General features: G+C 35.7%; 1 protein-coding gene across 3 annotated transcripts; it reads right to left on the reverse strand.

Moving 5' to 3' along the window:
- Positions 1 to 1258: 1258 nt before the first annotated feature.
- LOC110837398 (ubiquitin carboxyl-terminal hydrolase MINDY-3 homolog) lies at positions 1259 to 16718 on the reverse strand. Of its 3 annotated transcripts, none has more exons than XM_022079487.2 (9): positions 16573 to 16718; positions 16151 to 16284; positions 15750 to 15994; positions 15155 to 15269; positions 12411 to 12564; positions 11133 to 11270; positions 7592 to 7751; positions 7329 to 7488; positions 1259 to 4460 (listed from the first exon to the last, which is right to left on the reverse strand). In XM_022079487.2, the coding sequence occupies exons 1-9, from the start codon at positions 16670 to 16672 to the stop codon at positions 4314 to 4316; spliced, it is 1353 nt and encodes a 450-aa protein (XP_021935179.1). In that variant the 5' UTR covers positions 16673 to 16718; the 3' UTR covers positions 1259 to 4313. The 3 variants fall into 3 exon arrangements, with proteins under 3 accessions (XP_021935179.1, XP_087207305.1, XP_021935178.1); XM_087351179.1 differs by having other exon boundaries at positions 16151 to 16271; positions 16368 to 16623; XM_022079486.2 differs by having other exon boundaries at positions 16368 to 16623.
- Between the last annotated feature and the right edge of the window lie 294 nt (positions 16719 to 17012).

A 17012-nucleotide genomic window follows, 5' to 3' on the forward strand; every position in this document is an offset into this window, starting at 1 on the left:
CTCAAAAAATGCACATCATCTTTTAGATTGTCATGCTGTGTAGCATTTTAGCTTCATGCCAATATTTTGGAGGAACTGTATTCCTCTGAAACATTGTCACTAGCCAAAATGTTACATGATGCAACAACCCAAAGCCTACCATTCATGTTCACATCACTGTGAAAACCTGAACTCCTACAGACAACACAAGTAATCCTTTGGTAATAAATACCTTATATTACAATGAAAGTAAAAGTGACAAATTAAAGAGAGTTAAAAATGAACACTTTGATAGTGTCTTCAAAGTAAAAATTTGGCCCTAAGCCCACCAAGCTAGGCTGAATAAATAAATCTCTGCTTTACGAAAGTAGCAACCTGCAAAGTTGCTTATCTTTACTCATACTAACTGAAAGGAATGAGCAAAATGTGGCTGGTCCTAGAACTGAATTCAGATCATGTATCTTGCTGTTCATAACACTATTATTTTTACACACACACACACACACACTTTTCATAATTGTTTAATTAATCACTGCAAATGGAAAATTAGGAATAAATAAAACTAATTAAAATATTTCTGCAGCACACAGAAAAATCTTACATCACATCAGCACCAAGCATTAATATCCACTTCACAAGAAGAAATCAACAGTTTTTAGTGCTTTCTCATGAAGTCAACTATAATATGGTTTCTTCCTTCAGTGTTTTCTTAAACTTTCTGCAGTCTCATGATTTCACCTTTTCAAGTGTGGGTAACAACAATGAACATCCCCTGGTGTGATAAGTCTTGATTGGCTTTAATTTTGCCTTGCATTCATAATTAAATTAAAATTAAATCCATGGTGTAACAGCTCCAGAGAGCCAAAGCCGACTAGCTGGTTGCTAGCCTCACGTTCACATGCCTAAGCAGAGGTGAATGATCATCCAACCAGATATAGGGTGACGTGTGGTCAGCACGACAAACCCCCAGCCATTGCTAGCTTTCATGACCGGATTACGCTACTCATTGTAGCTCCCCAATTTCCTCACAATGCTGGGTTGGCACTGGTCGAAAGCTCATGAGAAAATTTCTTCTCCCCAGAGACTCGAGCCAGCGCGTATTCCGTATCGCCGGTCCGAAGCATGATGCCTCAGACCACGCAGCTACAAATAGTGAAAACAAATTAAAGCCATGCAGTGCAGTCCCCCAGATAATTTCCCAAATTGCCTTTCAAATGTTGATTAAAACAACTGCTACCAAAAGGAAAGGATATACTGGGTGAAAATAAACTTACCCAAATAAGAGTTTCTGAATGTTCTTTCTCATTCTTAATTAAATTAATTAAATCATTACAATAATTATCAATTACATTCATACATTCCATTTAAAAACTGAGTATATAATTATAGACTGTACAAACACTGAATGAAATCATATTTACATGAGAAACAAAGACAACAACAAAAATATACCAATGTCTATTATCTCACAGTCTAACTGTAGCAAGATTATGACCTACTTAATTTTAACTGGGCAAGTTAAGAAACATTTGGTGAATAAAACCGTTTCCTAGCAATTCCATGAAAGCAGTACATTTTAAACAGGCCCTTCACCAGCTATGGCCTTTACATATTCATTCCTATGAAAATATCTGTTATTAAAATTAAAACACTGTGGTGCTTAAAGTATATTTTTTATAATAAACATATCCAATACTCTACTTCAATTAAATATGCTTTGAATGTATGGTCTAAAACAGGTTTCCTAATTCTTCTGGGAATGGCCATTTCTTGTCATCCAGACTGTCTTCTTACTATCAGTCATTATGAAGTATGCAGGTATGGTATACACATATGGGTTGGATTCAGTTATAATCTAAAAGGTTTCATACTGAACTGAATTAGGATTTTGGCAGATGCGAGATATCAAGAAAGCAAATCTGTTAACTAATTTTCTTCATATCAAAATAATAATTATTGTGTCTAGTCCATTTTAAACTTTTGAAGTAACTAAACATACCTGTACACATACACAAACGTGTTTGATTAAATTCATGAAAGTTAAAATATATTATTGTATTGTGTATCATGGTTTATTCAATTTTATCATTAAACTTGTATTTTCCAATTTTATCTTAATCCATTTCTTCCACTCAATTTTTTCCTCACATGATTTTAAATTTCTATGAACATTTTTCAAAGATATTACCATCATCACTATATTACAACCTGTAAACTACCAAAAATTAAAATGTAAAAATAACTGAACATACTATATCACATAACAAAAGAAAAGAAAAAGGAAGCTGATACCAGCAGATATCAACAGTATTGCAACATATTGTTTTAGGTTTCCCATCCACAGTACACATATGAATTAAGCCTTAGCATATCCAGTGTGAATCTCTCCAAATGATTTATTTTTAGACCTCTTGGCAACCCAAGTGAGTTAGTGTCTTGCTGCTACTTTTAAATTAAAATATTATTGAATCAGTTAAATATAGAAGAATTTCAATTACATTTTCTTTCTATTGCAATCTGCTGTGAGATGCATACAGAATATTTTATTATCCTAATGTGCCAGCCATAGCAATTGACTGCACTTCTTGTCCTGCTCATTTCCAATTAAGCCCTAAAATGAGTCAAACTATTTATATATTTGGGGTGTAGTGTAACATAATATTGAATTACTTTGATATTATGAGGATGAAAATCACCAAAATACAAAGTTTTATGAACAGGTTTACCAAATGTAAACTAAGGAAATAAATTATCCCTGTGATTACCACCATGCCTTGAAAACATAAAGCAGACATGGAAGTAAAGTTACTTTCTGACAATAATATGAAAATGAACCTGCATCATGAGAAGTAATTATTGAATGTTTAAGAAATAAGCAGAATGTGTTCCAAGAATGAAAGTATGGTGATGATGATGATAAAACATTAACTTTGTATAACAGGGATTAGGGTCACAAAAATTAACTCTCATTTAAAGTTAAAATACAGTATATCCTGATAAAACACAAAATTGTGATTACATATTTATACATATAAATATACCGCTGCCCTATGGAGTTTGAGTGGAGTCGAGGTGATATTAGGTGTTCAAAAATATGTAACTTTTGCTAAGGAACTATTTTAGAAGAATGTAAATGTGACAGCCACACAATATACGTATTTAATTTTTGGTTTGAAGGCAATTATGAATTAATAACCATTGAAGCTAAGTATGTGAAATCTGGTATGAAGAAAGATCATAAATACTACATCCAAATTCTGTATGAAATGGTATTTACATGTCAACAATTATAAACATGGCAATGGTGATATCACACAAATTTCATGTAGTCAAAATTTGTACTAGTGCAGATTAAGTACAAACATCTGCCACCAAGTCACAGAATTATTAATTTGTGATACTCGCTAGACTTGCCATACAGACTGAAGAATCTAAAGGCCAAGTACAAATCATTAGTTCTTCCCAGAAATTATTGTTAGACCAGCAAAGCCTGGTGTAGTAACACATGGTGATTTTCGGTCAGTTTAGACATATAAATTCTATGCATGTAAGATTCAGTTCAAATTTAAAGTAATGAAACATAAATAATTTCACACAGAAGGATAAACTTAAAAAAGGAAAAATAAATTAAACTCTAAATATCGGTGCTATAATGGATCAATGAAGTATAAATATCTTTGTTACAGGATATGTCCAACAGTTTATGCATCTTTGTAATTCTATTATATACCAGAAGCCCTCAACACTTGAGCAAATCTATATATATAATTTGTAAGATTCCTTCCTTATACTATACATGCATTGCCTTTATTAGACTCCCATCTGGATATATTCAACATGTTACAGTTTTATGCTCTGTTATGCTTGAAGTTACACGTCTTGCGATCTGAAAGAATAATATTCTTGCATTTAGTGTACGGAGACATCACTCCTACACAACTCCCAACTGCCAAGTGGTTAATACAACTGCCATGGACAGCTCTTTCAGGTACATCACAGTTCTGTCTTAGTCTTCTTGTGAACAGCCATCAATCACGTAAGTATTGACAGCCTTGTAGACTGTACTCTAAAGCCAATCCTAACATTTCATAAACCAAGTCTGACAGAGGAAGGCTTGTAGAAGAACCTCATTCCAACTGCAGGCATGCCTGTTTTCTTAATTATGCATTCACTTGTTCCTTAGTAGATGCAAAATATATAAATATTCTACAATCTTTCATCTGCCAGTTTTCTACAAATGAACTTCACCATCTTCTTTACTTACAGAATTCTGCAAAACTGACTCTGTTCATCCAACTACCTTATTTTACGTAGCAAACACAAAAAATTCCTCATTAGTTCAGTGATGGTGTAACACCAGACAACCACTGCACCTCTATATTGGGCCACTTGGTTTGTAGACAAGTCAACATTGGATTACTTTCTAGTACACATTTCATGTCGCATTCCAGTAATACTGCATTTCCTTCTTGATACACAACCTGCAACATGCACAGCACTTTCCTTTACCAACAATTACATATACACTTAAAATGTCCAGCAAATAGTTGGTAAACATTTTACAGTGAAGAAAGCATATTTAATAAATTAATCAAAATTTCATTCTTAGAAAACCAGAAATATATTGTTACTGGTAGTAGCATGTTTTAATAATGGTGTAGCATCTAAAATGAGGTCTACCATCTACTGAAACATCCATCAATGTGGAAGTAGGCAGAGTTCAAACTGGCACTGAAAAACATTACATTTATGAATGTCTATATGAACTGCAGAAAATTACACAACACAGAGCTCTGTAAAGTGCTTTTTCACATTATTAGGAAGATGAAATTGAGAATACCCAATTTAATGTTATCTTACCATCTCCATCTAGGTCTTCCCAATGATCACTTTCCAAGAAGTTTTATTACCAAACATATGTACAAATTTCTCGTTTGACTGATTTTGACTTACATGTTTAACTCCTCATAATCTCACTGGTGTAACTCCTAAGAAATTTTGCATTTATATTATTTCAAAGGAAGAAAATGGAAATGTACTCAAAATAAATAAAACACACAGAGAGAGAAAGAGCACATAAGCAAAGGTGGTAAACCCATCCATGCCAACAAGCTGTCAACACATACAGAACATGTAGTGCACTCTGTGAGCAAGGAAAACTACTGAAATTTAATATCTTTGTTTGCTTGATTATAAAATATCTGTAAGTATCCCCTCTTCTTCACCCCACGTGTACATTCATGCAAAATTATAGTAAAAATATACTTTGATACTATCTGCAAATGAAGAAACTCATTAACAATTATAGACCACAAAAATAGATGTTAGCAGAACTCTACAACCATCCACCATGGCATTAAGTCAGGCACAAATTAAGTACACATGAAATGTCACATAAGTTGAATATTTCTTGTATTTCCCCACTATTCCTATTTACTTACAAGCTGTCATCAGTGTTCATTTCATTTGGTTACAACATTCATATACAATTTGTAACATTAAAAATGGTTACAAATTAACATGAGCACTGTAGACAACATACAGCTGTGACAGCGAATAAGTAAATATGATAGTTGTTCAGAAATGATTGGAACTCGCTTGGAATACAGGCTGAGAGATTATAACAGCTGCACAATCACACTTCAGCACACTCCCTCACTGAGATTAATGCACCATCTTTCTAGTAACTTCCTGATGCATACAGCAAACCAGTCTTTTAGGATAGTATGCACCAACTCATGGTCACTGCTCTGCAAGTTACTATCATCAAGGAATCAGTGGCTGTGCAATGGATCCTCCACCTCGTCAAACAGGGCACAATCAGATGGAGCCAAATCCGGTGAATATGGTAGGACCGTAAACCCAATGGATACCAGTATCTGCATTTACAGCTGGTATGAGGCCTGACATTGTCACTCGGCACTAACATGTTCTGCGCCCATTTTTCTCTGCACTGTTGCTGGATTTTTCCAACAAAGATGGTGTGAGTATTTCAAATTAACAATGCTGTCCTAATGACAACATGCACAATAGTGTCCATGATTTGGCATGTACTTTCCTGAAAGATTAGTTAACTGCATCCATCAGGAAGTTACAAGAAAGACTACAATGGTGCATTGACCTTAGTAAAGAGTATGTTAAATGTGCTGAAGTGTGACTGTGCAGCTGTCATCATCTCTCAGCCTGTATTCCAGACAGATCCAATCATTTCTGAATTACTCTCGTAGGAACAGTAGAGGATTGCAGGAAATGTATAATGTATATGTTATACCTAAAGATCAAAACTGGCTATTGTCAAAACTAGCCAGCTAATGACAATATTATCAAACACCAGAGGATAACATTCAATGTTAAACAGCTAGCAAGTACATTTAGGGCATCTTCCAGATAATGAAATTAACCTAATTTAACATAACCAAAATGTACTTCTTTAATGTTGATTTCTTAACATTACTCTAACCTCCTACCTAAAGTCAAGAATATCCAGTTAATATTGACATTAAGTGGATTTGTCTTTAGCTGTAACAACTACACACTTAAGCAATGAAGGGATGCAACATTTTAGATTTTTAACTCCATTAATATGACATAACTAATGATAGCAATATTACATATAGTTTGTACCAGGCATAGGCTATAACATATAATCTATACTGGATGTACTTTAAAAAATTAAATGTAAAGTGAAACTCATGGATCATGTTAATGTACATGTACTAAAGATGACTTAAATGAAATATGTACATAATAAACACTAATATGAAGTGGTAACAGACCAAAATACAAATTATAATTATAATTTTAATGGTCTACAGTTTGAATTAAGATATTACAATAAATACAGCTTCAGCCTTTAAAACACAAATGTAAGATTACCCTTAAGCCTTGCATCAAGTTCTTAATATATCAAATGTATATCTTGACAGCTGTGTGCTCTAACTAAAACAAAATTATAGCGTTCTATAAAACTGAAATGGATTTTAACACTGGAACAGAACTGCAACACCATATTTTGACTACTAACCCCAATCCTATACTGGAGAAGTGAACAAAAATTATGTTATACACAAAATAATCACATATTGGAAGTATGGGTGGAAAAGTAACAGGACTGAACTTATCAGCTCATGATTGCTTTCCTGACAGCCATCATCTGTTACTAAATGTCTTGTGTACATTTGGTTTAGTTCAATAAGGATATATCATATTCAAGAACAAGGAGTGATCAAATACTTTTAGACTGGCTACAATGTGACATAACTGAACTTAGTACACATTTCCTCTGCTAGATGACAATTGCATACAATCTGCTTTATCATTTGCCATTAATTCACTGTCTACAATCTCACCCTTCCATCAGGACATGAGCGAGGCTGGCCATTGTAATGGAACAGAGTGAATGTGTCTGGTGTCGATTGCTTCTGTTCTGGAAAAAATTCTTCCATGAAGGCATTAAGTAGAATGATGCCCAGATTCTCTGCATCAAGCTTCCTTGTCATGATTTCCACACTGTAACAAACTTACAGTTTTAAAAACTACAGGCAAAAATACACACAAATTTCAAAATTGGGTAACAGTTACCACATAAGAAATTACACTAAACACAACTTACTATTCTGCCTCTGAAACTAGTTCCAATGCTCTTAACACATCTTGCAGTAACACAGCTGAGATGAAGTTATTTCCATCAGGGTCAAAACTTTTAAAAACACGTCTGGCCACTTCACTGGGGGTCTCTGGGCTCACCAAGCGCTTTTCCAAGGAGAACAATACTGTAAAGGTTTGATCAATTTATTTTTATGCATTTACCAATCCTGGATACTTCTGAATTTGTACCCAACCCATCTTGTTATGGTGTAAGGTTACATGGTATACATTTAAAAATTATCACATTTTACAACAGATATGACATTCCATACAATTTAAAAACAGACACTAACACACAGAAAGTCAGAAGATATAAGAATAAATACATATACAATATACAAGAGAAACCACATGCACTTACCAAAACAACTGCCTAATGAGACATTTCTTGTTCTAAAGCCTCTGATTACAATCATTTTGAACTTACCAGCCTTTCCCAATCTTGCAAGGGTGAAGGAATCACAGTGAGGAGGGAGATCACACAGGATATGACTTTGTTTACTCCTGATAAATATGATGATTAAGCAAGAAGGCTTAATGGCATGTCAATACTGAATAATGATGGAGCCTGGTAATACCCATAATACTCACAAAGCTGACATTGTCAGAGCGAGGGACAAGGAAAACATATGGATCTACTCAGTCTTAAACCTGTTTTAACACTTTTAATCACAATATAAGTACCAAGAAATGTATATATGTTAATAAGAAAGTACACAATAGAACCACTGTAGGATTGTACCAGTTTAAGCATGTTTTAGAGTATATACTGAATGCTGTACCATATAGCAGAGACTTAATGATGTCTCAATAGTTCACATATCCTGCTATGGTAGAACAGTACACATAGTTGTTTTGATGTAATCAACTTAAACCTTTGACTGTTCACATGGGAAACCAGCTCCTTCACACAACACTGTAACAGGTCCCCTTCTACAGAGACATTAAGAGAAAGAAAACACCAGTGTTTTGTGCTTTGTAAATTTTAAAAAATGTTCTGGTAAGTGTTCCTCTCTAACCAAGATTTACCAAGTTGTTTTTCTTCTTAATTGTTTTCTCAGAAGCACAAATCTAATCACAGACTGAATCTGCATATTCAAAAAGATACTTAAATGATGATGATGATAAATCTATTTTATTCTATGGTGCAACAGCCCGAGCCAAGCCTTAGCCTCCTCCCATATGGGAGGTTTCTTTGTCTTTGAAATGTGCACAATTTCTACTCAATTCTGATTTGTCTACTAGAGCCGTCTAGTATTGAATCAGGGGAGATTTGGGTGAGAAATGGCCGCTGAATTTTGCTTATGAAACATCTCGTTCATTTTCATAAGGTTCTTTTACATGCAGTAAATCTAAGACATGGGACTGCCAGCTTTACTTCCCCTCCAAAGGAAGTTGTGCTACGGATTTTTATCACCCTCAAAAATCCATCATCCTCGGCCGGGTTTGAACCCACGAACCTTGGGTCCAATGGTGAGCAAGCTATCCACTAGTCCACCGAGGGCGACGATGATGATAAATACATTAAATGATCAGATTTTCACAGGGATGGACATCTGGATTGTGATCTCACTGGTTAGACAATATATATATAGTCTTCAATGTGGTTACCACTGTTTCAGATGAAATATCGCCTCCATCTTCAGGGTAGAAATAAGTCAAGATGGAATGTGGTAAAGTTATATAAGAAGGGTGGCCAATAAGAACAGGGAAACAGCAGATCCCTGCTGGTGGTGCTCTCTAACCCTGATTATAATTCAATGTCCTTTTTGTTCAATTTATACCATCCCTCACTCAAAGGAGATGTTGATGCCTGGTATATTTAGACAGGCAACCCTTGATGGGTCAAACAAAACCAACAACATTCTTTGGCAGGAGGCCTAATACCTTACCTTAAACTTGATGTTGTGCTTCAACAGAACTATACTAATATGATGAAAGGTCACATTAAAACATTAAAAAAAAAACACTGATGATGGACTCCCTCTACAAGCTGTAACCCTTTCAGGTAAAATGAGAGTACAGAAAATCTTCTTTGTGGAGAATGTCTTGATCATGGATGGCTTTGATCCTGTGTACCAAGGCAGAAAGCACAGCCTGCTCATTTGCTGGACAATGGTGTGACCAGGCATTCTGAAAGAGGTTGGAGTGGGTAATCTACCCACACTCACTTTATTGTGATGAGATACAAATATTGCAAACTGTACACCATAAAAAAGGAACAACATGCATGCTTTCACATCACATAACATTTTTGTTATAAAATATCAAATAATATGATCAAATTTTTGAATTCATGGTATAAAACTAGGAAAAATTTGCCTCAGAATGCAATGTGTATTTGGTAAGATTATATTTTAATCTAAGATCAAGTACAAAAATGAGTGCAAAAATTCCAGCAGAAATCCAATGATCCTCTTCAGCCAAGCCAGTCAGTCACTTCATGCAGTCTCTCCTGCCAGTGTCTCGTGAGCATTGATGATGATTGGGCAGGATCACTGTGGAATACTCAATGTCTACACCAAACACGAATACTGGCTCTGTGTATCACACTGCACAACACTTGATGTTTCTAAATTTCTGCACTCAATTTTAAACTCAATCTGGGAACAAAATACATCTCACCATAAAACATTACAATTCTGAACTGAATATGCACTGGTTTTTCACCTTCAGACAGAAATCTGCGTGGATAGGTTACAGCACCAATCACTATCTGTGCCAAGTCACAAATGAACTGGTTGTGCTTTTCATCTTCACATACAGGGACAAAGCCACCTGTGGTTAATTCTCACAATAAATTGATACTTCTCATGTGCACCTTCAGACAGAATGGATTCTACAGGCTCTCAACTCAACTGTAAGGGTCACAGCATTTGCAATGATCTAACTTCAGTGCCTTTTTTAACCCCTGTTGGCACGATCTTCAATCCCAATAGCATGCTGCTTTTCAAGCACATCTAGACAGCTGACCTCTTTTCAAAAATATCCCAGTTTGTTTGGCCCATCAAGAGCGACTTCCATCAAAATCAACCAGGTTAAGTCAGCCATGGCAGAACACAGCATAAACCTGAGCTACAACATCCAGCTGCAGGATTACAGTGTCCTTGCTAATCTTCAAGCACAAATTGGAAAGTCAGGGAAGCGAAAGAGCTCATGCTCCATCTCCAAAATCATTAACAGAGCAGACAGTTACTCCCGGAATAGGGCATGGAAACCTCTCAATCTTATGATAGTCCTTGTAAATTGACCTTTTCAGAACCTACCACTTAGGGTCTCCTGTTTCCCTGTTCCAATTGGTTACTCCTACATTACCCAACTACCTCCCAAATCGACTCAATTTTACCCTGAATATGGAGGTGGTAGGTTCCTACAAACGGTTATTAATCACCTAGACTACCACACTGAATCATAACCCAGAAGACCCTAATGAAAGAAAGTATGATATGATTCCTGAAGTTAACATGTCCTTAATATTACATAACACATGCACCACTCTCAAATACCTGTTAGATGCGTTTCACTGCCCAGGACCCACACAGGATGCTTGGGATTCTTTAGAAATGAACCAACCTCACAATAGCGTAGGTGCTCTAATAATGCTAAGAAGCCAACTTCACTCTGGCAATCTATGCCGCGCAATTCTGCAAGTGAATATACAGAGTCAAGATGTCACAAATTATGAAATAAAATATTGTTATCTAAATCAGATGCTAGAACCAAACCAAACCTTTAGCAAAAATTCATCACTTAATCTGTATACTATTTGAAGACAAACACCAGCTCATCTATATTCTTGGGCATATTCTCAAAAGTCTTGTGACTGTGCACTTACTTCAAACATGAATGCAACAAGATGTAAAAAATAAGTAGCTGGGTTTCTCATAATCTCTATCCTCAATTTCAATATCTCATACCCATCTTTTTCATTCTCTTCAACATTCATTAGAAATCTGATATGGAGTATGCCAATGTGATATACTGTGTGGAGATAAGATCAAAAGTAACAAACAATTCTTTCAGTATTGTCAAGTGGATCTAGAAATCAATGGCCAAATTCATGAAATACACTATCATAATTCAAATAATAAGTCAATGGTGAGTTTATATGAACTTCAAAACCCATCACTGTGTGGTTTCATACATTCATAGAAAAATTACAGCAAATCATCTTGAAGCCGAACAGAAAGAACATGCCCTATTTAAACTGGGATCACGGTTTGCAATTGTAGCAGATATAATTGGATTGTTAAATGTAGAACCTATAACTGGAAACAAGATATATAATAAACCTTAAATTTAATGGATTTTGGATTTAACAAACACTGTCTAGTATTGCCAAATGTTTTCTGGACATGAGGCATTAATGGATGTTTTCAGTTTTAATGGACAAAGTCCAATGGATTTCTTTGCACTTATCTCTTTACGCTGTAGTGTTTTAATAAACCTTCGTCATTGTAGGTGTCCAGTTCTTATTACTGATCTCTTTAATGATGTTCCTAATGGAAATTATGGTCAAAGGATGCATTACTGGCATTTTAAAAAGAAACTGTCCAATTTACTAGACAAAGAATCATGTATATGACACACCTGTAGCATGTCAGGCAAACTTTCCAGATTCACTCCATTGTATAACTGGTTTCACTCCATTTACTAATTTTTTTAACTCACAAAGTTCATCATATTGTACAGCAGTTTCAATATGGGCACAGAACAAATAATCAATTAAAAATTGTTAATGAGTTCACTTTGTAACATAATAACATAACATGACTAGGACTTACTAAGACCACCAACATCTTGGTCATGATCCCACACATGCCCAACTGCTCGTCCAGTCAACATCAGATTAATTAAACTCTGGCTCCCATACCCATATGTACCATCAATCAGTGGCTCTGTTGGATCATTCATTTCACTCCGGATCTGCTCCACACCCTGCAAGTCAGTTTTATTTCACACATTTACAATAAAATAAACTTACATTTTTTAAACAATTCCTTTGTTCAAACAGCATTAATGTAATAAGATTCAAAATTACTGTAACAGGTTTTAATCACCACTGTACCAAAAGAGAAACTAACTTAAACAAAATTTTGATACTGGCATTTCTACTACCATTCACTTTGCGTTCATACCAACTTCAGTCAATTAGCAGAGCCCAATAAAGTAGGGAGCACCAAATGAAGGTGAAACTGGCATTAAAGCACAAAAAGTGATGCCATGTAGATGGTTACTAACTTTACAGAGGAACATATCACCTTCATCTTCAGGTATTGAACCTGTAAGAACTGGAGAACAGTGCTGTAGTCCAGTATCTCAGTAAGGACAAGAAAGAACAGAGACCCTGAAGATGGTGGTGATAAATTCCCTTGAAACAATGGCAGCCATCTACAAGACTACATGGTATCATAATCCCAAGAATCGTAATCAGCATCCACCACAATCTGAAATCTGAGAATGTACAACACCTAAAACTCAATTTTATTCAATGCTGACAACTTGTAAGGTCAAAAGAAACATTACAAATTTATAAAAGGCAATGAAGCACTGCAAAATGCAAATAAATAATAATAATGCTTGACACAAAGATCAAGCATGAGACCACCATGTACCACAGGGCATAGAACCAAAACCAGAAATCAAGCAGGAGAAAACTGATTTCCTTAATCTGATTCCAGCTAAGTGCCAGGACAGGTACAGCCAACTGAAGACTGAGAATGTGTTAATGTCAGTTGGGCAGTCTTATTATGTGCCTCCGGAATGGTGGCAAACAAGTCTGAAACAATGCACCTGAACCAAAGCTTGCCCTGTTATCAGTGCATCAATCACATATCTAACACACAAAGTCTTGGTATTGAACTCTGGCCTATTGTCACAACATAGGTACTACTGTATAAATTGCACATGTACATTCTGAGACAGGCAGCTGTCAGTATAGTGAATGGCTGTGGGCTGGACAATCAGGGTTCAATCCCCAACAGAGGCAGAGGACTTTCTTCATGCCTCTGCATCCAAACTGGCTCCGAGGCCCACCCAGCCACCTGCTGGGATCCTTTCCCAGGGGTTAAGCAGTCAGGGCAAGCCAAGGTTGAGAATGAGTAGGAGCTATTCCTCCTCTACCCTAAGTGTCAACACTGGCATGTAACAGGATGGCTTTACTTTTTTTTTTATAATAACTCACAGTTAACTATAATATATTTGTAAAAACTATTGCCCCACAGACACATGGACAAAATTGACGCTCAAGTAAAGTTACAAGACCAACAGTGTTGTAGTTCAAGGAGTTTGATGTCAGCATGGAGGTAATAAATGGAGACAAATTCTGCCCCAAGGCAAAATGTGTTTGGTTTATAGATTTAACATAACTTCACTGCAAATTTTATTCACAGATGTTAACATGTTAAACAAATGAAACTGAAACATAAAGCAAACCTTAACTTAACCTAAATTTTGGTAATGACATTTTCTGAGTTGTTATATCAACATGACTTTGATATTAATAAAAATCAACTAGTAATATTTCCCCCCATATAGATATAATTGTTATTCTGCCATGACTCAGATCGCCATGTAAAGACAAGGTTGGCATTAAAGTGGGAGGCTTTCAGAAGAGTCACACTGCCCTTACACCAGAAATTGTGATTTCCCAGTTTTCCCCTACCATTTCAAATAAATGCAACATAATCTCAATTCTTAAAACTACAATATACTATTCATAAATCATTCATTCAAACTATTAACCCTTTAAAGCCCAGTGGTAACTATATATACCGTCTGCTCTAACAATAAATAACTGTGCATTCTGCCCACACAGTATGGGGTTTCACATGATTCTCAGAATAAACAGTCCCGCGCGGTCTGAGGCATCATGCTTCGGACCGGCGATATGGAATGCATGCTGGTTCGAGTCTAGGGGAAAAAAAAAATTCTCATGAGCTTTCGACCAGTGTATGGGACCGGTGCCAACCCAGCATCGTGAGGAAATTGGGGAGCTACAATAAGTAGCGTAATCCAGTCAGGAAAGCTAGCAATGGCTGGGGGTTCGTCATGCTGACCACACGTCACCCTATATCTGGTTGGATGATCGTTCACTTCCGCTTAGGCATGTGAACGTGAGGCCAGCAGTCAAGCTAGTCGGCTTTGGCTCTCTGGAGCTATTACGCCATGGATTTCATTTCATTTCTCAGAATAAACAAGGTTTGTTTCACCAACAGTACTAACCAACTGATCTTTGCAATGAAAAACTGTCATGTTTTCTCTGAGGTATGAACTGAATTTTTCATTATTATTAAGATGATCTTTGGCATTAAAGAGTTAACCACTTGTGCTCAAAAGAAACTCAAGAATGTCAAACTGTGGAGACAAATTAGGCAAATTATACTTGTGTTACTGTGCTTATTTCCATGTTAAACACTGAACATGCACACTGACAACATGTATATTTATCAATTACAAAAAATGCCCATTGTAATAAGAACATTCATGTTATAATGTAAAAGAAATTAACTTAGTAAACACATAATACCTTTGTGGAAATAACAGAATATAAGAGAAGTAAGACTCCAAATGTTTCTCTCAAGATTGCTATCCTTTCAAAGTAAAAGGCTTCCACATCTTCAACACGTTCTAGAGACAGTAATCTGGAGAAAAATTAATAGAAGGTTATACAACTGTGCTAAAAAAGCTATCACATAAAAAGACAGCAGGTAATACCATCACAATTTGTATGAATGCATTTTCAACAATAGTGGAAAGGTACATTTTAGTTTGAGAGTTCAGATTTTGCATTCCTCCCTGGTTTTAAATTTCATGTGGTGGATATTAATAACAATATTAATATTTTTGCCTTATATTCAGAAATAGTTCCTGGCTCAAGGTGGGTACGTACTGTTTCAAGTGATTACCATATTAATCATTACATAAAAGTACTTGAGCCAGCACTTAAAGAATCTTTTATCTCACTCCTAGTCTGTAGAAGAATTTATAGTTATATTTGTATTGATATTGTCTATGTACAAACTGTAGGTACTTGTATTAAGTGTCTCACATCCTTGGCTTTTACCATGAAAGATATAACGAATATAAGTAAATTCTATTCTATTCAGCATAATATAACTTACCTAAGTTGTGTATGGAAATGCTCATGTTCTAGTTTCTGCCGTTTAGCCGAGGTTTCTATCAGCTCTGTTGATGGATTCTCTAATGGTTCTTCTCCATTTGTTAGAACACTGTTAGGTGAAGTTAGACTTCTCACATCATTATTCATATGAACCACTATGTAATGCCCTCCATTACGTTCACTAGCTTGCGTTAAGATATCACATGCAGCCTGAACAAGCAACTCATTACATTTATCTACATCAACCTAATAACATGAGGAAAGACACCAATTAGCTTTGATAATTCTGAATGCAAGTCCAAGATCCTTACATAGTCAGGGGCATTACTGAATATAAAGACTTTAAGTACCAATACAACAAATACTTCCTAAAAATGTATTTCATTAAATAAGTTTTCTTACCTCTCTCCAATTATTCCCCACTGTTTCAGATAACAAAGATTTAAGTATAAAGGCTTGAACAGGCGCCAGTACAGCACAAGGACCCCCTTCACATTGAACGAGAGCTGTAGGCTCATCCTTGCTAAAATGGAACCCTGTATAAAATTTACATACATAAATGACGTGTACAATTCACACTACAAATATGACTGCTTGTTTAATACAACTGTTAACTCGCCTTGGGCCCATCTTCGAAAAACGTCCTCTTTGACGTATGGGCCCCATAATAATTTCCTAATCTCTTGTAACTCACTATACGATGATGCACTTGAATGGTCTGCCATTATTCTTAGTCAAACGTTATTGTGTGACACCATTAAAATGACAAAATTACAACTATAACATTACACAGAACAAATATTACGATATGTGACAAGACATACAGACGCCCTGAAGAAATTCGCTCCGCGGCCACGTTGATTTAGGTCGTAGTGCAAATCCTCCCGCTGTTATTCCAAAATAATAAGCTCTTTGGAATCGCATTCCGATGGTAACATAATAAATATATTTGTTGTTTAAGGGTCCTTATTCCGAAGCAAAATATTAAATTATACATTACAAAAGAAATAGGAAGCGGAAAAATGATAGTGGGATTAACACTATGGATATCCTAATGTTTGCATTATGTGAGATTTTAGTTTCTCACGGCAGCGAATATGAAGATGGCTGGCCTGCGGTGTTGCCCAGCATGGTCTGGAATAGAACAGAATTTATTTACACCACACATCCTTCATAGGACCAAGCCAAGGATGTAAAACATGTCATAGCACGAATACAATACTTTTTTCTAACTAACTAACTAGATAGCTTACGGAAACCGAAG

The sequence above is a fragment of the Zootermopsis nevadensis genome, unplaced genomic scaffold (genome assembly GCF_977971745.1).
Source record: "Zootermopsis nevadensis isolate Lab colony 2312 unplaced genomic scaffold, Znev_1.0 Znev_ptg000018l, whole genome shotgun sequence".
Taxonomy (NCBI): domain Eukaryota; kingdom Metazoa; phylum Arthropoda; class Insecta; order Blattodea; family Termopsidae; genus Zootermopsis; species Zootermopsis nevadensis.